The sequence below is a fragment of the Castor canadensis genome, chromosome 10, assembly GCF_047511655.1.
Source record: "Castor canadensis chromosome 10, mCasCan1.hap1v2, whole genome shotgun sequence".
Lineage (NCBI taxonomy): Eukaryota > Metazoa > Chordata > Mammalia > Rodentia > Castoridae > Castor > Castor canadensis.
In genome coordinates, this window is record NC_133395.1 from 111,640,343 (window position 1) to 111,665,442 (window position 25,100).

The 25,100-nt window shown below is 37.0% G+C and overlaps 1 protein-coding gene across 33 annotated transcripts in view; it reads right to left on the reverse strand.

Annotated features, from left to right (window-relative positions):
• The window catches only part of Pbrm1 (polybromo 1), a 118,329-nt gene that overhangs the window by 88,106 nt on the left and 5,123 nt on the right, over window positions 1-25,100 (reverse strand). For all 33 annotated transcript variants that reach the window (XM_074043893.1, XM_020175227.2, XM_020175229.2 and 30 more), the window contains 5 exons: window positions 22,909-23,006; window positions 14,970-15,117; window positions 9,963-10,106; window positions 7,520-7,636; window positions 3,092-3,160 (listed from right to left, as the gene is read on the reverse strand). In XM_074043893.1, coding sequence (XP_073899994.1) covers window positions 3,092-3,160; window positions 7,520-7,636; window positions 9,963-10,106; window positions 14,970-15,117; window positions 22,909-23,006 — 576 coding nt within the window. The remainder of the gene's footprint in view (window positions 1-3,091; window positions 3,161-7,519; window positions 7,637-9,962; window positions 10,107-14,969; window positions 15,118-22,908; window positions 23,007-25,100) is intronic.

The window sequence follows — 25,100 nt, forward strand, 5'->3', positions numbered from 1 at the left end:
AGTTTCCAACTTTTCTTTTTTTTTTTTGGTGGTACTGGGGTTTGAACTCAGGGCTTCACGCTGTGAGACAGGTGCTCTACCACTTGAGCCACTCTGCCAGTAGCTTACAACTTTTAAAAAAACAAATAGTTAAAGGTTTTATTTAGCAAACGTAGCGCTTACTATGCTCCAGGTGCTTCATTAAAGAACTTAATAGTATGAAATAAAGCTCCCTCTGGTTTTCTAGCCCTCTTGAGGTAAAATATAAAATAAGTATAGCACAGAGGCCATGTGTCTGAGCTATCACATCTTAGCGCTCACTCAACTCCAAAATAACCCAGGAATACTCTTACAGTTGCTTGGGTTTATACAGCAAAGAAAGGAGGGACACAGGCTAGGTAAAGGCACACATGACTAGTGAAAAGTACACAGAAATAAACAGGACAAGTTCCAGAGAGTGAAAAACCAAGTAAGGTGGTGTGCAGGGTGGGGAAAGGTAGAACTAAACAGACAGGGTAAGGCCAATACAGGCAGAATCTGGAAAGCCAGGCAAAGAAGAATTGTTTTCTATGTGGGCATCCATCTTATTTGAAAGGAATTCCAGAACAGCTGGTAGGTAGGGCAATGAGGGTGAGAGCAGACAGATGGCTGCTTTGCCAACAGCCTAGCAGCAAGGCAAAGGCAACTAACTACAGGTCAGCTAATTCACGTGAGTCTGAAAAGACTAAAGCAACAGCCAGTGAATGACAGAAATTCATTATTTTGTACAGAGGAGAGTCTAGCAGCAGGCCAGACTTCCAGGACCCACAGTGGAAAATAACAGTGGTAACAGCAAAGGCATCACAAAGAGGTTGTAAATAACCTCAGCTGTGCCATGACATCCCTGAGTTCTGCTTATTTTCCAAAGGGTAGTTCCCCAGCCTTCCATTCCAACAATTTCATAAGCTATTCAATCCCCTTTCTGTAAATTCCTTTCCGCTTAAGTTAGTCAGAGCTGATTATTTTTTGAACTGGTCCAAAGAGTGGTGACAAAGTCTACAGGGATTAGGAAACAACTGACTTAAGTCTCTGAGCAGTGAGATGGCAGGAAGAAAGCCAGGGTTAGGAATCAAGATGCTGAAAAGACTAGAGACCTTCTCGTCAAAGAGGGAGGAAAGATTATTCCAATAATTTGGATAGAAGATGACAAGGATCTTGAAAAGGGAATAGCAAAAGATGACTCTGGGGCTTTTGGAAGAAAGGACAACATAAGGCAAGAACCCAGAGAGAAAAGACTAGGGCTGACTTAAAAGACATTTAAAATCTGATTTAAATCAGGGGCCAGTGGCTCACACTTGTAAATCTAGCTACTTGGGAGGCTGAAATTGGAAGGATTATGGTTTAAATCCAACCTGAACAAATAGTTCATGAAACCCCATCTCCAAAATAGCCAGAGCAAAATGGACTACAGTTATGGCTCCAGGAGGATTTTTTTTTTTTTTTTGTGCACAAAGCCCTGAATTCAAACCGGAATCCCACCAAAAAAAAAAAAAAATCTCATTTAATTTTTAGTACTGTGAAACTATCATTCCCCTAGATAGATGTGAGAAACTGCAGGAATTCAGGAGACTTGAGCATTTTCTGTACCAGTTACTGAGTTGCTTTTTAAACCAGACTATACATTAAGGGGTCTGTATTTAAACATTCTGTGAAAGTTTACCTATAGAACCAGTAATTACTACATTGTTACTCTTTACTATCCTAAAGCCAAGGAAGTTTCTCCCTTCTGGCAAACCACTGTGCCAGTCTTACTGCTCAATGAGACCATGTAACTTGTTTTTCTTTTTATCTCCTGGGAACAACAAACCCTTCTTACCCTGGGAGGGTGAGTGACACACTAACCATAGCTTCATTATGTAGGTGCTATATGAGATGGTTTATATACATCATTATCAACTTCCATGACTCTTCGAAGTGATACTACATTCAATAGACAACAGAGGGAGCAAGCAGGTTGGCTGACCAAAGTGACAATAGTAAGATGCAGAGTTGAGAGAAAAAAAACAAAACAAAACAAACCCAAGCCAGTTCCACTCTAACTAAAGCAAAAAGGGTGTGGGTGTGACTCAATGATAGAGCACTTGTCCTAAGTTCAAACACCAGTACCACCAAAAATAAACCAACCAACCAACCAACCACATTTCTGGCACAATTTAGATTTTCTTTGTATACTTTCCTTAACCTCTGACCATCAAAATATAAATCCTGATCATTAATTCGCTCAGTTGATATTTACAGACTAAGAGCACAGACTCTAGAGCCAGGCTGTCTAGATTCAAATCCTAGCTCTTCTTGCTAGTTGTTGATTTGGGCATTATTTAACATGTCTGGGCTTGTTTTCTAATCTGTAAAATGGGGATAATAGTATCTACATCTCATACAGTTGTTTTAAGAATGATTTACCTAATATAAAGCATTTAGGACAGTACTAGGTACACAGCAAAGCTACCTTAATGTTAGCTGCAGCTATTTAGTGCTGGAGAAATATTGGGGGAGAGAGCAGACAATTGAAGAAAGTATCTATTTTCACTGACTTTATATTCTAACATCTGTTGTAGGTTAACTGTTTATTTTAGTGACTAGGTTTTTATTTATTTTTTAATTTTTTATTAGCATATAATAGTTGCATAGGAGGGATACACTGTGATAGTTACATGTGTGCTTACAATGCATCTTAGATTTACCCTCCATTGTTCTCCCTCCTTTCCTCTCCCCCCATTGTAGGTAACTTTTATTCTAAGATATCCTAAAGCTACTCAGAAGTGGATAAAAATAAACAACAAAGCTTTTATTGCCAATGCACCTTTCACAATAAGAAATGTCTGTAATCAATCTGTTTTGATTAAAAAAAAGTTTGTAGGGCTGGGGAGCAAACTCATGCCAGGCTAGCATTGTATCACTAAGCTATATCCCATTCCTAATTTTTGTCCTAAGACACAATCCAAAACGATAATCAGTAACAATCTTGTTTGTACTATTTACTGCCAACAACCCCTTAGAGATATCTACTTCTTTGCTTCTTAAGAGCCCCTAAGAAAATCCACAGGTCAATTTGCTATGGTCACTTTCATACCTGTATCCTCTGGGCAATGGTCTTGAGATCTATAGGCTCCTTAATTATTGCATAATAGTCTGGATATTGCTGGAAGACAAAAACCCAGGTATGCTCAATGAGGGAAAGTATTCAACTAATGAGAAGTTAAGAAGCACACTCACAATCTGTTATTCAGCCAGCAAACTAAGCAACTTTATGAAATTCATGGCTAAAGACACAGCTGTACAGCATACTGCTATATTTGAAGCAAAAAAAAAAAGTTATTGATTTTATTCAGTCCTTTATTTATTTGAGACAAGGTCTCATTATGTAGCCCATAGAATTCATACAGATCTGTAACAAATCAAGTTGGACAATTTGTTAGCTTCGTGCTTAACAATGTTTTGGTCAAAATAAGGCTTTTCAAAGTAAAACTTTTTTTGAGGCAGGTCTTGCGATGTAATGTAGGCTAGTCTGGAACTCACAATTCTGCATCAGCCTTAGTATTTGCTTTCTTCCTTTCTCATTTCCATTTAAAAAGTGTTTTAGCCAGGCGAAGTAGTATATGTCTGTAATTCCAGTGAAACTATAAGCAATCTCTTTTTCTTGGCTGGCCTCATGCTTACTAGGCAGGCCTTTACCACTTGAGCCATGCCCCCAATCATTTTTGCTTTAGTTGTTTGTTGAATAGGGTCTTGTGTTTTGTGTTTTTGCCCGGGGTTGGTCAGACCTCAGATCCTACCTACTGCCTCCTGAATGCCTACAATTATAGAAGCTTGCTACCATAAGCAGCTACTGGTTGAGATGGGGTTTTGCTAACTTTCTGCCCGGGTTGTCATCAAATCAAAATCATACTGATTTCTACCTTATGAGTAGATGGAATTACAGGTGTGCCTGGCATGTTTTTTGTTTTGTTTTGTTTTTTGAGATGGAGCTCTCACTATGCTGCTCAGGCTGGCCTCAAATTTGGAAACCTCAGTCTCCAAGTGACCAGGATCATAGTTGTATGTCACTGAGTCTATCCCCATAAACAATTTCTAACTTACCAAGTATTAGTTCATCCCAAGAAATTGGACATATTAGGGGATGTCCCTGAAACTTTCACAATGACTACCCTCAAATTATTTTACAAATTTTGTTTCCTTGAAGGAAACAGCTGGTCAATCAAAAACTAAAAAGTTTGTTTTTAGGTATAAGAGGTTCACAGGAAGTTAAGACTACGCCTTGCCTGTTTTCTTAGCTCCTGACATTCACTACTCTACTTTCTAGCTCTATGATTTTGACAATTCTAGGTCCCTCATATAAGAGAAACCATATAGTATTAGTTCTTCAGTGACTAGCGTATGTTAGGGATTCAAATCCATGTTGTACACGTATCAGAATTTCTTTCCTTTTTTAAGGATAAATAATATTGTCACTTGTATATACATTTATTTATCCACTCATCTATCAATGGGTAGTTGGGTTCTTTCCAAGAGTAATTCTTCAATGATAACATATACATGCAAACTTTTTATTTATGAAAAAATTCTCTGCTTAGGAGACAGGGTGGAGAGGAAGATAAGAAAGACTTCCTTCTTCTTGTTTTCCTGGTGATGGAGAAAAGACACAAGTTAGGTACTCTTCCACACTAAAAAGGAAAAGGTTTTGTAAATATGAGACCTTTTAAAACTATCAGGGGTCCTTATAGCTTCACATCCAAGAAACAATTATATATGACTCACATCACAGCCTGTGAAACTAAAAATTTCCATGGCCCCAGTATACTTTTATTTCTAGGTAACAATATACCTTAAGAAGTACTCCACACTACACACTTACCCCCACTGTGATCACTTACTTCTATATTTATCTTCTTCCCTACTCTATGTCTTGAGGACAGGGACATGTGTCTCTGTCATGTAGTTGGAACCCAGATCACAGCTGTGCAAGAAGTTTGCTGACTGATGAGTGGCATACAACTTTTCCTATCAGTCATTAACAAAACTAGTTATTTAAAAGTATGTTTACACTGGCTGTAGGGCAATTATGAAGTATTAGAAATAACATATATGACCACTGGTATCCTAGGTGTTGATCTAATTAGATATGATGATTATATTACATGATCTAAAATTTTAAAACAAGAAGAGAACAGTACAATTCTTCAGAAAATTAAACATAGAATTATCATATGATAAACAACAAAAAAAACAGAATAGAATTACATATGATGCAGCAATTTCACTTTGAGTATACACTCCAAAGAAGTGAAAGGAGGTCTTGCAGACATATTTGTGCACTTATATTCATAACAGCATTATTCACAGTAACTAAAACATGGGAGCAACTCAAGTGCCCACTGAAAGATGAATGGATAAGCAAAATGAGATATATACATAATATTCATCCTTAAAAGGGAAGGAAATGCTAACACATGCTCTAACATGGATAAACCCTGAAGACATTATGGAAAGTGAAATAAGCCAGTCACATATGCACAATTTCTTTTTTTTTTTTTTTTTTTTTTGCAGTGATGGGGAACAAACTCAGGGCCTTGTGCATGCTAGGCCAAGGCTGTATCTCCAGACTAGTTACTTTTATATGAGATACGTAGGAGTATTTAAAATCAGGAAGACAAAAAAGTATAATGGTGGGTACCAGAGGCTGGGAGAAGAAAAAGGTAGACTTGGAATTTAACCAGTATGGAGTTTCAGTTTTGGAAGATGAAAAACTACTGGAGGCTGGAGGCTGAAGGTATGGTTGAAGCAGTAGAGCGCTTGCCTAGCAAGGATAAAGTCCTTAGTTCAAACCACAGTGTCACCAAACAAAAAAGTTCTGAAGATGGATGGTCATGATGCTTGCATAATAATGCGAATGTACTTAATGTCACAGAACTATAAACTTAAAAAATGGCTAAACTGAGGTTCAAGTGAGGTGGTACATGCCTGTAATCCCAGCACTTGGGAAGTGGAAACGGGAGGACCTCAAGTTTGAGGCCAGCTTGGATTACAAAGTGAGATCGTATCTCTTAAAAACAAGAACTAGGGGCAATCATGGTGACTCACTTCTGTAATCCCAGCTACTCAGGAGGTGGAGATCCAGAGGATTTGTTTGAAGCCAGCCCAGGCAAAAAGTTATCAAAACCCCATTTCAACCAAAAGGCTGGGCATGGTGGAATGAGCCTGTTATCCAAACTACTTGGGAAGAGTAAATAAGAGAATGGTGTCCGAGGCTAGCCTGGGCAAAAGTGAGAGACCTTATTCTAAAAATAACTAAAGCAAAAACAGTTTGGACAAGTGGTAGAATGCTGTCTAGCAAGCTCAAGGCCCTGAACTCAAACTCTAGTAATGCCAAAAACAAAAGAAAAAAACCAAAAAGAAAAAGTCTCTAAAGTTAAAGAAAAAGTAAAGTAGCCAGGCACTAGTGGCTCATGCCTGTAATTCCAGCTACTTGGGAGGTTGAGATTGGGAGGATCAAGGTTCAAAGCCAGTCTGGGTAAATAGTTTGAGAGACCACCCCCCCCATCTCCAAAATAACTAGAGAAAAATGGACTGGAGGTGTGGCTCAAGTGAAAGAACTGTTTTGTAAACATGAAGTCAAGTTCAAACTCCAGTCCCACAAAAAAAAAAAAAAAAAAAAAGCAAAATAGCTGGGTGCCAGTGGCTCATGCTTGTAAACCTAGCTACTCAGGAGGCAGAGATCAGGAGGATCATGGTTTGAAGCCAGCCCTGGCAAATAGTTCACAAGACCCTATCTTGCAAAACCCTTCAAAAAATAGGGCTGGCAGGGCTGGGATGTAGCTCAGTGGTACAGCGCTTGCCTAGCATGCATGAGGCCCTGGGTTCGATCCCAGCACCAAAAAAGAAAAGACAAAAAAAAAAAAAAAAATAGGGCTGGCGGAGTAGCTTAAGGAGAAGGCCCTGAGTTCAAGTCCCAGTACCAGAAAAAAGTAAAATAAATAAATAAAGAAGGCTAAATGGTGAATTTCATGTTATGTACATTTTACTAAATAACAAAAAGAACTGCCAATAATAATAATAATAATAAAAAGAGGCTGCAGGCATGTCTCAAGTGGTACAACACCTGTCTAGTTTAAAAAAAAAAAAAACAAACAGCTCATGAATTTGAGACCACCCTGAGAAATACAGTGAGACCCCCAACTCCTCTCAAATCTTTTCCAAAAGTCACATCCTTCTGATTGAATGATAAGACTATGTCCTTTGTTGCTTGTTGAGGACATTAGGAGGCTCTCTTGGCTGCCTCCAATAACTTCCATTAAGAATGTTATTAGTTATTAGTAAATTCAGGGCTGGGGAGTGGCTCAAGTGGTAGAGCATCTGCCTAGTAAACGTGAGGCTCTGAGTTCAAACCCTAGTACTGCCACAAGAAAAAACTTTAAAAACCTAATAGTTGTTAGGAAATTCTTAAAGTATTTAATAAAAATCCAAATACTTTAATTCACCTGTGTTTAATCATACCACTTACCACTTTAGAAGGCAGTTTCTGAAAAAGTTCGCTAATGAGCCGTCCTGATGGATTTGTGGCTACAACTATGGCTTCAAGAAGCTGCTCTAGGATCTCCTTTAGGTAACTTGGAGAAGACTACAAGACAAGGGAGGAGGAGAGAAAAAGTACTTTATTATGAAAATCAATAAACACACGTCAAATATTAAATAGCTTCTAAAACTGTAAAGCTATTTCAAAACAACAACCTCTAAGCTATATTTATTCTAAGTTCAAACTTTAAGAAAACCACAGAAATGCTCAAATGATGGACATGGAGTTTTACCCTTGAAATGGCCCTCATGATATGAAGCTCCTTCTATTGTTTCTGTAAGTAAATCCCTCGGATAGGTCCTTTATTGAATTCTATTCCATAGTAAACATTGTGAAACCAAAGTTTAAGGCACTGTGTGTATGATATGATGAAAATGCATACCTTTTTAGGATCTGAGCAACTGAGCAAGAGAACGCATGCCCTGTAAATATTTGGCCATTTCTACATTTGCTGTTCACATCTACTGAAGTCATGGTAAAACAACAACTACATATGTGGAGTTGGGACTATACATATTAACCATGGATTATTCTGAAAGGACTAGCAAGTGAATTCAAGTTATGTCAAAACTGAGTGGAGGTTAAGTAAACCATTTCTGTTCTTCAGACTGGCTTATACTTAGTTACATCTAGCTTAGCCATTGTTTTGACATAGGAAAGTATATGCTCCAAAGGGCACGTGGTCAGGGAACATTCAAGTTTGAAGCCAGTTTCTATAGTAAGCAATGGGATTTCTTAATCAGGGTTTATACTGAATAGTACTTCAAATCTAAATCACATTTTATGCAAACAAAATAAACAAAAACAAAAACTGGAGGCATGGCTTAAGTGAGAGAACACCTACCTAGCAAGCATGAAACCCTGAGTTCAAACCCCAGTACAGCTCCCTACACACACACACACACACACACACACACACACACACACACACACACACAAAGTAATGGTTATCTGTGGTTTAAATTATTATTTTGAAAGTACTAGGGTTTTGAATTCAGTGCCTTGCACTTGCTAGGCAAGCACTCCACTGCTTGAGCCAAACCTCCAGCCCTTTTTGCTTTCAGGTTGTTTTTCAGATAGGGTCTCATGCTTTTTGTTTGGGGCTGGCCTTGAACCACAATGATCCTCCTATCTACACTTCCCATGTTGTTGGAATCACACACACCATCACCCCCAGCTTATTTGTTAAACTTTTAAACTACAGAAGCACTAGTATTTTTGCCCTAATCCAACAGAAATTCTGTTTATTTAGTGTAGTCTCGATTTTAAGGTCCAACATTAACTCCACAGAGAAGGCATTAATATCTCTTGGGACTAGTAAAATGCCCGACATTTAGAAATACCCAATAAATATTAGATGTGATTTGGTCACAGTCCCCGACTACATAAAGCTCAGGGAACCAACAGGACATGAATGAAAGTAAACTGAAAATCCCAAGCTTAAGTAATTTACTTTCTAGCTTCACTAAAAAGAGAACAGCTTATGTGCTTTTCTCTACCCAAGAGAGTTGTGATTCCTCCTGTTATTATCTTCTCTTTTCAAATGTGTTTGCATTCTCAAACTTTTTTTGAACAGGCTGGCAAGGACGCCTAATTTTTTTTTTCCTGGTGAAACTGGGTTTGAACTCAGGTCTTTTGTGCTGTGCAAAGCAGGTACTCTAGCATGTGAACTAAGCCTACAGTCCATTTTGATCTGGCTAATTTGGAGATGGGGTCTCTCAAACTATCTGCCTTGGCTGGTCTCAACCTTGATCCTCCCAATATCAGTCTCCCAAGTAGCTAGGATTACAAGCATGGGCTACCAGTGCCCAGCAAATGTTGAATAATTGTTTGCCGCCTTTTTTTTTTTCTGTGGGACTACAATATCCTCCTATTTATTCTTCCTATGTAGCTAGGATGACGGACATGTACCACCATGCCCAGTCACTGGTTGAGATGGGGGGGGTGGGTCTCACTAACTTTTTGCCCAGGCAGTCCAGTCCTCCAGAATAGCTAAGATTACATGTGTGAGCCACCGTGCCTGGCCTGGCCAACTCTGCAACTTTTAATCACAATTCCACCTACTCAGACATATTGTTTTAATCTATCAATATTAGAATAATCTTTAATAACATCAAGATTTCTTTTAAAACTGAGCAGGAAATATGCATTAATGTAAAAGAAATTCATGAAAACAACCATGGATGGCATACATTGTCCAGGATATCGAAAATCCCTTGAAATCGGATTGGGTTTTCTAGTTTACCCTCCCAGTTACTAATACAACAGCACAGGAAGCCCAGCTTTCCACAATAGCCCAGAGAGAATCACAGCAGGGGTCCCATTTGCTTTCCCAGAACCCATCTATGACTAGTTTGAGCAGTACACTTACTCCTTCAGTCACTGTGCCTTGATTGTCTTGGCCATCTTCATCATCATCTTCCTCATCTGCTTCTCCTTTTTGAACAAACTCATTTCTTGTTCGAAGATACAAATCCCACAGTTTGCAAGCAGCTTTATATTCAGGAGAATCTGGCTGCACATTAGCAAAGAGAAGAGGGGAAAAATTTTTTTTTTAGTGTTTTATTGTAAGTCAGTTGCTACTTTTAAAGTTTCTATTCCAGCAGAAACTGGTACTTTAAGGCACAGGTTTGAAAATTCTGTTACTACAAATTTTAAAATCCTTATGATTAGAAGATACACAGGGCTCAATTTCTTGTCCAAGAAACTAAGTATACGTTTTAAAAGCATTCTGAAATCAAATTATTTATTTATATCCTGTCCCATTACAGAAAGAATTCAGGCAGAAGATGAGTGATTTGATAAATTAAAATTAATTACTACTAATGCACTAGGAAAGACAGTTTAAAGGATAAGTCTTGTTTTAAAAAGAAGCTAATAACTGTTCTGAAACTACTTTTATTTTAAAAATATTTAATACCTTCTTTAAAAGATTCCTGTTCCTGAAGCACAGTAGGTATGAAACTTCCTACTAAAAACAATGTTGGATGTAATGTTTAAGAAAACAGATAAAACTAAAAATGTATCATTAGCTACCAATAAGGAGTAAAGGCACTCATAAAAGGAACAAAAGTGAGAACTGAGAAGAACAGAACACAGAAACTAACATTCAAGTTGAGGGCACTTGTAAAACAAGATTTAGTTTTAAAGCTTCTTGTGTGGGAGTGGAGGGATCCCAGACACAATAGAAGCCGAATTTGGGAGGATGGCAGTTTGAGGCTAGCCCAGGCAAAGTTAGCAAGACCCCATTCTCACCCATTAAAAAGGTGGATGGGGTGGCACATGCTAGTCATCCCAGTTATGTAGGGAGGTACAAATAGGATCCTATGGCCCAGGCCAATCTTGTCAAAGACACAAGATCATATTCCAAAAATAGTAAAAGCAAAGGGCTAGTGGCATGGCCAAAGTGACAGAAGGAAAGCCCCAAGTTCAAAACCCCCAGTACTTACGTCCCCTCCTCGCATTTCAAAAAAAAAGGCTTCTTGGGGCTGCAACAATGTGAGACAAAGGCCAGGGCCTACCAGAATTTGGGACTTCAGAGGTCATAGCTGCACTATAAGTAAGAATTCAAAATAAATGCATTTCTATACCCTCAGGGAATAAGGAAGATTGTCCATGTCAACTTCCACCCATCTCAAAACATGGCACTGTGAGGACAGCAGGGGCACAAATGAATTTTCTTTGGAAACTATTGTAAGTTAGCTCTAACAAAAGAAGGGACCTGGAATAAGCAACAAATATTTTCTGCATTGATCCAACTTCAGTTTAAACCTCAAATAATTTCTAGTGATAAACTCCTAAGAAACATGAGCCCATGATCAAAAATCAAAGAACCAAGGAACCATAAAAACAAAAATGACAGCAAAACCAGACACACAAATAGAATTATTAGATATTAGAATTCAAGTATTAGATTAGCAAAAGAATCTACCATAAAATAAAAAATAAATATGTTGAACATGTACAAAGAAACAAGACTGAAAATATGAGCCAAGTACAAGAAAAACTACTTCTATATACAAAAAATATAAAAACTAGAATGTAAAAACGTACTAGACTGATTTGAGAGCAAATTTCACATACACACACACACAAAACCCTGGAAGAATTAAATAAACTATTTAAAATGAAAAAGGTTAAGAGAGAAAGAGACCTGAGAGAACTTAATACAACATCTAATTGCAGTTCTATAGGGAAAAGAGAGAGATTGGGACATAAGAAATATACAAAAACATATGGCTGAGAACTTTCCACAGCTGAAGAAAATACCAGTCTTAGGTTCAGCAAGCACTAAAACCTATAAATTAAATAAATAAAAGAACATCTAGATATATCACAATGAAACTACAGAATATCAAAGAGAAAAGAAGACACTAAAGGTAGTCAGAAAAGACCTTTAAAGGAACTACAATTATACTGACAGATGATTTTTTTTTTGGACATGTGACTTCTTAATAGCAATTAAACAATGAAGAAAAAAGAACAGTAAATTTGGAAGTAAAAACTACTGACCATGTAAAACAATGATATTAACTTATGGGACTCAAAATTTGTCACATGAAGGTACGTAACATGGGGCAACATAAATAAGAAGAGTGATCAGAGCTGAATTACTCTAAGGTCTCTGTACTGTTTGGAAGGAGGATTAAGATTAACTTTCCACTTTGATACGAGCACTTACCCAGCATGCATGAAGCCTGGGATTCAATTCTCAGCATTGAAAGAAAAAAAGGAAAGAACAAAAAAATTCCAGGATAAGAATTAAAAGACTAGGAGACAGGCACCAGTGGCTCATACCTGTAATCCTAACTACTCAAGAGGCAGAGATCAGGAGGACTGTGGTTCGAAGCCAGCCCAGGCAAATAGTTTGTGAGACCCTATCTTGAAAAAACCCTTCACAAAAAGGGCTGGAGGAGAGGGTCAAGGTGTATGACCTGAGTTCAGACCCCAGTGCCACAAAAACAAAACAACAACAAAAAAAAACTAATAATAATAATAATTAAAAGACTAGGGATAGAGCTAGTTCAAATGCCAGTACCACCAAAAACCAAAACAGAAGAACTAAAGGATTATCAATAGATCTTATAACTTAAATCTTAGAGGGGCTAAACATTAAAAAGAAGGTGAAGAAAAAATAAAGTAAAAATATTAAAAAGTGAGATAAACAGAAAGTAAAAGTTTAGATGGTAGGAATATATTCAAACATAATCATTGCTAAAACTGTAAAAATTTGAAGCACTCTAATTAAAAAGGTAGATTATCAATTACATTATTAATAGCAGTTCACATATATTCTGTTTCTAAGCTATGTATCAGCATTAAAATGCACTACTAGCAATTAAAAGGGCTACTGTATGATGCAAAGAAGTCCAACTTAAGTTTTAGGACAATATAACAATCTTAAAATTGTATATTACTATTTGCATACAGTCTCAGAATATGTAAAGCAAAAAAATTACCAGAATTATAAGAAGAAACAGACAAATCCATCATCAGAGGTTAATTTTCCTAATATATTAGGTAAGAGGCTCTACCATTGAATGACAGCCCCAGTTCAAGTAAGACAATGTAAAATATCCCATTCTATCAGTAATTGGACAGAAACAGGTAAACAGAAGATTTTAGCAACACTATTAACAAACAGCGTACGATCTAATGAACATATGCACAACTTTGTATCCAGCAAATGGCACTTTAGTTAAATTCACAAAATTTCACAGCAGCATTATTTACAAGAGCCAAAAGTGGAAATCAAATGTCCATCAACCAGGGAATAAACAAAACATGGTACATTAACACAATGAAACAATATTTTACCACAAAAAGTAAATGAAGTAATGATACATGTCATGATCTGAATGATCCTTGAAGACATTACACACAGTGAAAGAAACCAGTCACAAAATGTCATACACATGCAAATCCATAACAGAAAGTAGATTAGTGGTTGCCAGAGATTTGAAGAAGGGGAAATGGGAAATGCCTGCTAATGGGTATGATTTTCTTTTTTGGGATAATGAAAATATTCTAGAGTTAGATAGTAGTAATGGTTGCCCAATTTTGTGAATAACTAAATTCCTTAACTAGAGGGTGTGTAAATTATATCTCATTCAAAAATACACATCTTAAAGAAGGTAAGTCTTAAGAATAAATCTGACAAGATATGTGCAGCATCTTTATGAAGAAACATTTAAAGGTTTACTAAAATGTATTAAAGAGTTAAATAAATGAAGACATACCAAATTGATAGATTAGAATAGTTAACAGCATAGTTATGTCAATTCTTCCTAATATGATCAACAGAGTCAAGGCAATTCCAGCAACATTTTTTGTACTTGTTGACTTAAAACACTAATTTAAAAGTATGTAAGAAAAGGCAAAGGGTCAGGTATAGTTAAGATGTTTTCCTTTTGAGATAAATAATTATAAAGCCACAGTAATTAAAGAAGGAATAGAATGAGCCAGTAATAAACTAGCCTGTGGAACAGAATTTAAAAAAAACCAGACCTATGAACAAATGCAGAGAATAGTAATAGTTATACCTGTGGAAAAAACCAGATCCCTAACCCTCATAAAAGACACAAACATCAATCTCAGCTGTATTAAAGGTTTATTATGTAAAAGACAAAACTATAAAGAAGAAAACATAGAGAAGACCATGTTTATAACCTTCAGACAAGAGGAATTTCTGAAACAAGACATATAAAAGTATATACCACAAAGTTAAGACTGATAACTTTTGATTTTACTGAAATAAAGGAATTTGTGCTCATGAAAAGATACTATGAAAAGTGGGAGGGAGAAATGAACCAAGCCTTGTATGCACATATGAATAATAAAAGAAAAAAAAAAAAAAAGAAAAGTGGGAGCTGGAGGTGTAGGTGAGTAGAGTATGTGTTCAGTGTGCTTCCAGTCCCAAGTTCAATCCCAGCACCAAAAACAGTAAGACAGAAGACAAACACAGAAGACAGCTGAAACATATGTACTTGAAAAAGAGTCACTGTTTAAAATATTTTAAAATTTCCAGAAATAAGTAAGAAAATAACACACAACCCAAGAGAAAAATAAATAAAATATCTAAGCATAAGTACATTACAGAAAAAATTTATAATCATATAATTATATGAATGTTCAGTCTGCTTATAATAAGATATGTGAGTCAGGCAGTGGTGATACATGCCTGTAATCGCAGTTCAAGGCCAGCCTATACTACCTAGAGAACTCCAGGCCAGCCTCAACTATAGGTGAGACCCCGTCTCTCAAAAAAAAAGAAACTCCAACCACAAAGAGAAATCACTACTAATCTGCCAGAATAATAAATATTAAAAAGCAAGACAATTGTCAAATCAGGTATCTTCCAAATTTGATGCATTCTTACCTTATAATAGGCCTTTGCATTGTTAAAAAGCAGCTGGAAGTCAGCGGTCAGCAGATTAACATCATCATACTCTTCCATTTTTAGTTTCTGTTGAATTTTCATCAAATCAATGGGCTGAGAAACCACTTCATAATAGTCTGGTTGATTCCTGTTATAATGAAGTATACAAAAACTTATGCTTTAAAACTATTTGTGGTAATATCCAACAATCCAAGTGACAGTCCAAATTAGAATTTGCCATCATTTACTCTCATTAGAATTAAAGGGGAATAACAAAAGCAATATGCAGATTTGTTGTCTTTTAAAAATATATATTAACAATATAAAAACCTATGTTAATATGTGTGATGGTCTTTTACAAGCTAAATATCTAAGGTTTAGGACACCAGAACTAAACCCATGCTGGTGATATCTTCTATAAATGAAGATATCTTTCCTGGCGTTCAAAAATAGCTGAAAACAGGTACATGATTTAAAGCTCATTATAAACTTATAAAATGGATTATCTTTCTCCAAAGAATCTTTTCTTGCCAAATACTGTCCAATTACTTATAATTTAATATCAATTAATAAAGTTAGAAGGAAAAAGATGAGCTCTTAGGCTTAAAAAACTTACCAAACACACATCAAAGATGATAAGATACATCTACACATGACCAAACTATTTTAAAAATTATAAACACAAAATTCAGGACAGTGGTACAGTGCTTGCTTCACATGCACAAGGCCCTAGATTAGATCCCCAGCATTCCTTCCCCCCCAAAAAAGATGGAAAATCAGGATAATGGTTGTATCTTGGTGGGGAGGGATAGTGAAGGGCACAAAGGAACTTCAAATGCAATTAAGTTTCTAAGATAATTTCTTGGGTTTTAAACTCATGGACGTTTATTATTATGCTTTCTTTTTCTTTCAGTGGATTTAAAAAATCCACAAAACAAGTAAATCTTTTGAAAAGTGATCTGGGTGATTATTTCCTCAATTCTTTCACAGGGGTATTTAGTTCCCTTCTAGATGTGTAAGAGAAAAGTTATTACATGCAAACGATGTCATGGTCATCAAAGTCTCTCAAGATCTTGGTTGCTATGTTGTAGCCATCCTTTCAGTATGCATAATATATTTAATTATTTTGCTTTTCACTCTGATATAAAGGTTCCAAAGAACGGCACAAAGAACTTACTTGCTAAATCATTTGAGTAAGTTCTGACATGATGTGCCATTACCCCTGATGTTTCAGTGTATATTTCCTATAAACAAGGACCATTATTCAGCCATCAAAATGAGGAAACATACTTTGATACAGTCCTATCATCTATTTCCCAGGTCCCATTTGTATTTTGGTAGCTATTCCAAACTTTCCATTCATAGCATTCGCTGGTAAATGGATGGAATTGGAGAACATCATTCTGAGTGAGGTTAGCCTGGCCCAAAAGACCAAAAATCGTATGTTCTCCCTCATATGCGGACATTAGATCAAGGGCAAACACAACAATGGGATTGGACTTTGAGCACATGATAAAAGCGAGAGCACACAAGGGAGGTGTGAGGATAGGTAAGACACCTAAAAAATTAGCTAGCATTTGTTGCCCTCAACACAGAGAAACTAAAGCAGATAGCTTAAAAGCAACTGAGGCCAATAGGAAAAGGGGAACAGGAACTAGAGAAAAGGTTAGATCAAAAAGAATTAACCTAGAAGATAACACCCACACACAGGAAATCAATGTGAGTCAATGCCCTGTATAGCTATCCTTATCTCAACCAGCAAAAACCCTTGTTCCTTCCTATTATTGCTTATACTCTCTCTACAACAAAATGAGAAATAAGGGCAAAATAGTTTCTGCTGGGTATTGAGGGGGTGGGGGGGAGAGGAAGGGGGCAAAGTGGGTGGTAAGGGAGAGGGTGGGGGCAGGGGGGAGAAATGACCCAAGCCTTATATGCACATATGAATAATAAAAGAAAAAAAAAAGGGAATAGAACCAGTATTTTATCTGCTGTTCAGAGAAAACAGAGTAATAGACATTCGAAGGTAAGAATAAAGGACTATCTTGGTCTAATATTGATGTCATTGGTGGTACCAAGAGACTCTCCCAGAGTGAGCATTGTGGGCTTCTTAATTTGATATCGGAGATAGCCCTCTTCATCTGAGTCTATTGGCCCACAGTCTACTCTTTGCTGAGGTCCAACCTCAGCAGCCTTTCAGACTTGGATAATTATCTGTAGGCAATTGAGAACCCAATGAAGACCTGTGCCTAGAGAAGACGCTGTGCTCCTGGGATCCCTACTACAAGACTCATCACAAACATTTTCAGAATTACCATGTAGACAAAAAGATCAGGATTCCAAAATATAATTAAAACAGGAATCCTCAACTTTAAAAATGCAACCCCTCTACTGATTTTTTTCCATTTAAATAAAACATACAAAACAGTATAAAGTGGTAGGAGTATAGTTCAGGGGTAGAGTGTTTGCCTAGCAGGTACAAAGCCCTAGGTTCCCTCCCTGGAACCAAAAAAAAAACAAATACAGAACAAAACAAAACAAAAAAACACACAAAGAAAATAACATTAAAAAAAGTAAAAACAAAATAGTCCCTATGATCTGGACTTGATAACATTATTAGCATTTTTACAAATTCTTCCAGACTTAACTACATGCACATAGAAACAAAACTTAACATAAATAAGACTGTCCAGTGCATCTTCTTTTATAACAGCTTTTCTTTCCATAAAAGAACACCTTGCCATAATATGGCCACAGAACAGCCAAAATACAATTGAAGTCTAAACCAGAACACTGAGAAACACCAACCTTGATGTGCAGAGACTGCTAACTCCCACCAAACCCCATTCTCCCTTCCTCCCAGGAAAACAGCATCTTGGCTAAGTTTTGGCCAATACAAAAGTTAAGTGTGCTATGCTCGGGTCATGTCCTTAACACGCCTTCTTTTTCCTACTAGCTGGAGGGTAGTCAGCATGGTCAGAGCATACTGACAAAGATGATACCCTAGGATAGTAGGATAAAGACACAAAAGAAAAAATTTCTCTCAGCTTCAGCCATTGTTATAAGCAGTCCAATCTTAGTATAATGAGTCTAATAAACTTACCAAAACAAAGTTACAAAAAGAAATTCACAAATTTGGTAGCTCTAAGCAATACTGCTTCTCATAAACTCTTGAGTACACATGTATTCCACAGAGGAGGGGCAGGGATGCCCTTGGGTATAAGGCTTACATTATTAAGGCTGCAAGATGACAAATGCTCCAGTACCCAACCCTGTATTCTCTGCCCCTCAGCACCAGCCTGTGATTTACAGCAGGCAGCAGATAGGATACCTTGTCCACATAGGGTTTTGGTCCCCCATACTCCAGGTATAAGGCTCCTCTCTAGGAGGTTAAGAACACAGGTTACTTACTCAAGAAGACTTGAGTCTGACTCTGGTTATCCTTTAGAAGTTGTGAGAACTTGTGAAAGCTCCCATCTGTAAACTATAACATGTCAAATTTAAACAACATATAGTTTGAAAAGTGCATGGCCCTGTCTTTAGCACATGGCAAGCAATAAATATGGGCTTTTTGTTATTTTATCCTAATTAAATCACAGTATTTAGGAGATTACTACTGATAAAACAACTCCTATCTGGAGACAGTTACCTCATTTTAAAAATAGTTCTTCTGGGACTGGGCTCAGTAGTAAAGCATCTGCCTAATGCTTATGAGGCTCTGGGTTTGATCCCCATCACTATGAACAAACCACAAATTAAAACAAACAAAAAACCACCAAAATCCACAAAAACCTCACAGTTATTTCTTTCTAGCCATTTCTTTACATGGCTCTCCTAACTCAGATGGTTGACACTCCATCTTCAGTGGCTCTACTCTTTGAAGTGAGGAAATTGGCTTCAGCTCAGCCTGTGGATTGCTAGTTACCTACTGCAGCATCGACAACCATGAATGGGTCAAAATGTTTTGTTAACTCACTCTTTTCATTTCCCATAGCTGCTGCAACAAACTGCCACAAACTTAGCGGCCTAAACCAATATACATTTATTATCTGAGTTCTAGTGGCCAAAAGTCCAAAACAGGTCTCACTGGACTAAAACTGAGGCATTAACAGGGCTACATTTCTTCTGGAGGTGGTAGTGGAGAATCGGTTTCCTTGCCTTTTCTAGCTTCTAGAAACTTCCTGCATTCCTTGGTTTAGTCGAGTCACATTCCTCCATCTTCAAAGCCAGCAGTATAGCATCTTCAATTATGTAACATATCCATCTTCCCCATTTAAGGACCTTCTGATTACACTGTTTCCAAGTAGATAATCAAGGATAATTTCACCAACTCAAAGTTAGCTATTTAGCCAACTTAATTTCCCTCTTCTATATAACTCAATATAGTCACATGTTGGGTCACAACAGATTTTTAAAATATGCACATTATTTGGGGGCCATTATTCTACCTAGCATACTTATGGAACTTGAATTCCAAGGTAACTAATGATTTTTCACAGTAAGAGAGGAAGGATGGAACACAGCCTTCTTGTTGCAAAGTACCTCTGCATATTTTTAAAAAAAAACCAATGTTTAGCTCTCAAGGAAACAGAAAAAAAAAAAAAAGAACAAACTAAACTCAAAGATAGCAGAACAGAAGGAACAGAATAGAGTTATAGAAAATAACATAAGGTTTTTAATAAAACAATAAAACAGGCTCTTAGATGACATAACTAAGAAAAGCAGAAAGAAGGCTCAAATAGCAACAATCAGAAATGCAAAGGGACACATTATAACCAAAGCCACTAAAAACAACAACAACAAAAAAAACTACTATGAAAGAAACTAGTATAAAATATGGGGTGTGGTGGCACGTCCAACTGTGAACTACACAGCAAGACTGTGTCTCAAAAAACAAAAGCCAAAACCAAAAAAACACTGCCAACAATTCTAGAAAAATAGATAATTTCAATCTATCAACATTGAAAATGAACAAATAGAAAGGCAAAAAGACTTATAACTAGTGAGACTAATTCAGTAAATAAAATCTTCCAACAGAAAAAATCCTGTTCCTGATAGCTTCATAGGTGAATTCTATAAAGCATTTAAAGACCATACCAAACCTCAAACATTCCAAAATATTGAAGAGGAGTGATCACTTTCTAATTTCTTCTATGGGACTAGCACTGCTTGACACCAGAGGAAGACACTATATGACAAATAAAAAATCATACATTAATATTCCAGAGAACTGATGCAAAAATTCTCAATAAAATGGGCTGGTGGAGTGGGGCTGAAGTGTAGAGTGCCTGCCTAGTAAACCCCAGTACTGCCAAAAACAAACAAACAAACAAAACCCTCAATAAAATATTAGCAAACCAAATTTACCAATGTATTAAAAGGATTATATGTCACAACCAATTGAGACTTATTCCTGAGACATAAAGATGATTCAACATAAGAAAATTTGATCAATGTGATATACCAAATTAATAGAATGAAGGAAAGTAACCACATAATTATCCCAATCAATGCAGAAAAATCATATGACAAAATACCCTTTTGTGATAAAAACTCAGAAAACTGTATTATTTCATATATAAGCCATATATGAAAAGTCCATAGCAAACATATTCTGTAGTGAAATAAAGACTGAAAACTTTTCCTCTAAGATCAGGAACAAGCCAACAGTGTCCATTCTTGCCACAGCAATGGAAATTCTAGCAAGAGTAATTAGGTAAGACAAAGAAACAACAGGCATCCAGTTGGAAAGGAAGAAGTAAAACAATCCTATGCAGAGATGACTTGATCTTTTATACAGAAAATACTAAAGATTCCACACGTACACACAAATCATAGAAAAAAATGAGCAAAGCTACACGTTACAAAATCAACGCACAGCTGGGTATGGTGGATCTTCTGCTCAATGGATCCTAGTCCAGGTCAGCTCTGGGAAAAAGCATGAGACCTTACCTGAAAAGTAACTAAAGCAAAAAGGGCTAGGGGCATGGCTCAAGTGACAGAGTGCTTGCCTAGCAAGTCTGAGGTCTGGAGTTCAATTCCCAGTACTGAAAAAAATCAGCACACAAAAAAATCACGAACAATGGACAATCAAAAAATGAAATTAGGAAAACTACTCCATTTACAACAGAATCTAAAAGAATACTTAGGGAGGGGTGAATCTAAGTAAGATACACTGCAAATGTCAGAATGAAACCCTCCTGCAAAAAGTAATATATGCTAATAAAAATGTAAAAAGCAAAAAAAGTTTAGGAATTAAAGTACCCAAAGTGAAAGACATGTATACCGAAAACTAGACAGTATCACTGACAGAAATTAAATACAACACAAGAAAAGGAAAGCTTGCCCATGGGTTGGCTACATCAAGAAGAGAGGTTGAGCATGGTAATTCATGCCTGTAATCTCAGTATTCAGGAGGCAAAGATAGGAGAATTGGGAGTTCAGGGTCAACCTGGGCTATATAGTAAGACCCTGTCTCATAAGACAAGAAAAAAAGAGAAGCTGGATATGGTGGTACATGCCTACAACCCCAGCTTCACAGGAGGTAGAGACAGAAGGGAGCATCATGAGTTTGAGGCCAGCAGGTACAAAAAAAATAGTGCGACCATCTCAAAAACAAAATACAAACAAAAGGGATGGGGTGGGAGGGTGTGGCTCAATGGTAAAGTGCCTAATAAGCACAAGGCCCTGGGTTCAATCCCCAGCATCACAGTTAGACCATTCATTGTTGACAAGACTATGACAAAATTGGAATTCTTAGGCACTTTTGGTGGGAATGTAAAAAGGTACAGCATTACTGACTACTGTATGGCACCCAAAGACTAGAAGAATTACCATATGATCCATCAATTCTACTTCTGGGTATATATAAAAAAGAAGTGAAAGCAGGATCTCAGAGATGTATTTACACAGCAAGGCTCACTTTAGCATTATTCAAAACAGCCAGGAAATAGAAACAATTCTGGAGTTCATTGAGAGATGAATGCTCTTTACACATACAATGGAGCATTATTCAGCCTTAAAAAAGGAAGGAAATTCTGTCACACGCTATAATATGGATGCACAGCATTGAGGGCATTATGCTAAATGAAATAATTCAGTTATAAAAAAGACAAATATTGACAGTGCCAGTGGCTCATGCCTGTAATCCTAGCTACTCAGGAAGCAGGTATCAGGAGGATGTCGGTTTGAAGCCAACCTGGGCAGACAGTGAGACCCTATCTCAAAAAAAATCCATCACAAAAAATGGCTGGTGGAGTGGCTCAAGGTGAAGGCCCCAAGTTCAAACCCCAGTACAGCACAAAAAAAAAAAAAAAAAGACAAATACTAAGCCAGGTACTGGTGGCTCAGACCTGTAATCCTAGCTACGTGGGAGGCTGAGATTGGAAAGATCATGGTTCCAGGTCAGCCCAGGCAAATAGTTTGTGAGAAAGCCCACCCCTGCATTCCCCAATCTCCAAAATAGCCAGAGCAAAAAAAGGACTGTGGGTGTGGCTCAATGGTAGAGCACCTGCTTTGTTAAGTACAAAGCCCTGAGTTCAAATCCCAGTCTAATATAAAAAAAAAGACAAATAATGCATGACTCTACTCACAAAGTGTCTAAAGTAGTCAAATTCAAAGAAGTACATAAAAATAGAATGGTGATTGCCAGGAGCAGGAAGAAAGGGTAAGTGAAATGCTGGCAAAGTGACTCAAATGGTAGAGCCTGACTAGCAAACACAAGGCCCTGAGTTTAACCCCCAATACAGTCAGAAAAAAAGGAGGGGGGGAAATGGGGAGTTATTTCCTGGGTATAGTTTTGGGATATGAAAAAGTTCTGGAGGCTGTTGCACAAAAATGTTACTATACTTAACACTTTTTAAGTGTTAAGACAAACTACTACCGGACACTTTACATGGACCCTAGACCAAATTTTGCCACTGTACTGATGTTTCCAACTCACCTTCGCTTTGGTGCCCTAATGAAGAGCTCACAGAGGAGTCTGCCCTGATCATCCTTATAGTCTCGGATGGTGTTGTAGAGTTCATGGCATACAGCAATCTGTACATACAGAGAAGAAAAAAATCACCAAAGTAGTCAACAGAAAGCCAATGTAGGAATAAGGATTATCAACTATTCAATAAAAAGACCTACAGGCAGGGCTAGAGTTGTAGCCCAAGGAGTAGAGCGCTGTCTTGAAAGCACAAGGCCCTTAGTTCAAACCCCAGTACCACCAAAAAAACAAACAAAAAAACCCATAGCCACAAAAGACAAATACAGACAAAAAAGTTCAAATACCCAAATTACCAGATGGGAACCCAAGTCTGAAATATGATGACAGGATCTCCCTTTTAAAATAATCTAATTAAGCTTTTGGTATCTTTCATCAATTTGTGCTACTGGTTATTTTCTTTTAAATTAAATCAGTTCACACCATTCTCTTGCTTAAAATCATCCAATTAAGTGAATCAAAGATCCTAATATAAGCTATCAAGCTGTGAAACTACTATAGGAAAGAACAGGGCATATACAAGCATAGGTAATAACTTTATGAATAGAACTCTCAAAAGAAAAATTATGAATGGCCAATAAATACATGAAAAAATGTTCAAATTCCTTGGCTATAAAGGAAATGCAAATCAAAATGACAATGACATTTCACTTTACTCCAGTTAGAATGACTATCATCAAGAACACAAACAACAACAAATGTTGAAGATGCAGGAGGGAAAAAGGAACCCATAAACACTGTTGGCACCAAAAAATAAAAACAAAAAACAAAACCCATTGTTGGTGGGAATGTAAATTAGTGTAACCACTCAAAAAGCAGTATGTAGGTTCCTCATAAAACTAAAAATAGAACTACTATATGATCCAGCAATACCACTCCTGGGCATATAAGCCACAAGTATGCCTCAAGTGGTAGAGTGCCTGCTTTGCAAGTACAAAGCCTTGGGTTCAAACCCCAAATTCACTAAAAAAATAAAAAAATAGAGCCACTTGAATACCCATATTTATTATAGCACTAGTCACAACAGCCAAGCTTTGGAAACAGCCCAGATCCTCTACAACTGTTGAATAGATTAAGAAAATGTGGTATATGTACACATATACACAGTGGAGTATTATTCAGAAATACCCTGAATATTAGAATGAAATTATGTTGTTTGTACATAAATACATGGAACTAGAGATTATTGTGTTAGCAAAGTAAGTTAGGCTCAGAAGGACAAAGGCTGCATGTTTTCCCTCATATGCTTACATCTATAAAATAAACACATATACGTATATATATGGAGAGACAAAAAGAACACGACTGCAACAGTGGGTCTGTTGAGGGGATTATAGGGAGGTGAGACAGGAAAAGAGAATGAAAAGGAGTGAATAATATTGAAACACATCTGTGTATGAAAATAGTATAACAAAATACACTGTAAGCTGTTGAACAGGGGAGCAGGGCAACAGAAAAGAAGTAACTAATACAAGGGTTTAATCTGATGAAAATACAATATATATGCGTATATGTGAAATACCAAGGTTAAACCCCCTTGAACAAACAATATACTCTTAAAAAAAAACAAAGGACAGAAAGGTAAAACAGGTCCTGTTCAGGGGTTGGTTCCAGTAGGAGGCAAAGTGGGTAAACAGAGAGTGTGAAGGAGGGCAAATATGGATATACTTTGTATCCCTATATGAAAATATAACAATGAAACCTACTGAAATTGTTCTAAGAAGTGAGGGGAGGGAAGGTGAATAAGAATGATGAGGAGGGCAATATAATTAAGATACATTGTAAACACATATATAAATGTGCTCTGTACAAACTATTGTAAGATAATAAACAAATAAATCATCCAATAATCTAGATGTAGTAGTACACAACTATAATCCTAGCACTCGGGAGGCTAAGGTAGGAGGATTCTGAGCTGGAGGCTAACCTAGGCTATGCAGCAAAACCATCTCAAAAAAATCAAAACAAAAATTATCAAATAGAAGGGCGTTTCACGAGACAGAAAATAAAATCTTAACTGGTAAGATAGCCTATGAAGGTCTTACATACTCTGGCTAAGTAGAGTTCACCAGTCTCCTTCTCTTTTTCTGTAATTATATCCCTGACCCAGGCCCTCTGTAAGGTTGGTGCCTTATCATCAAGAT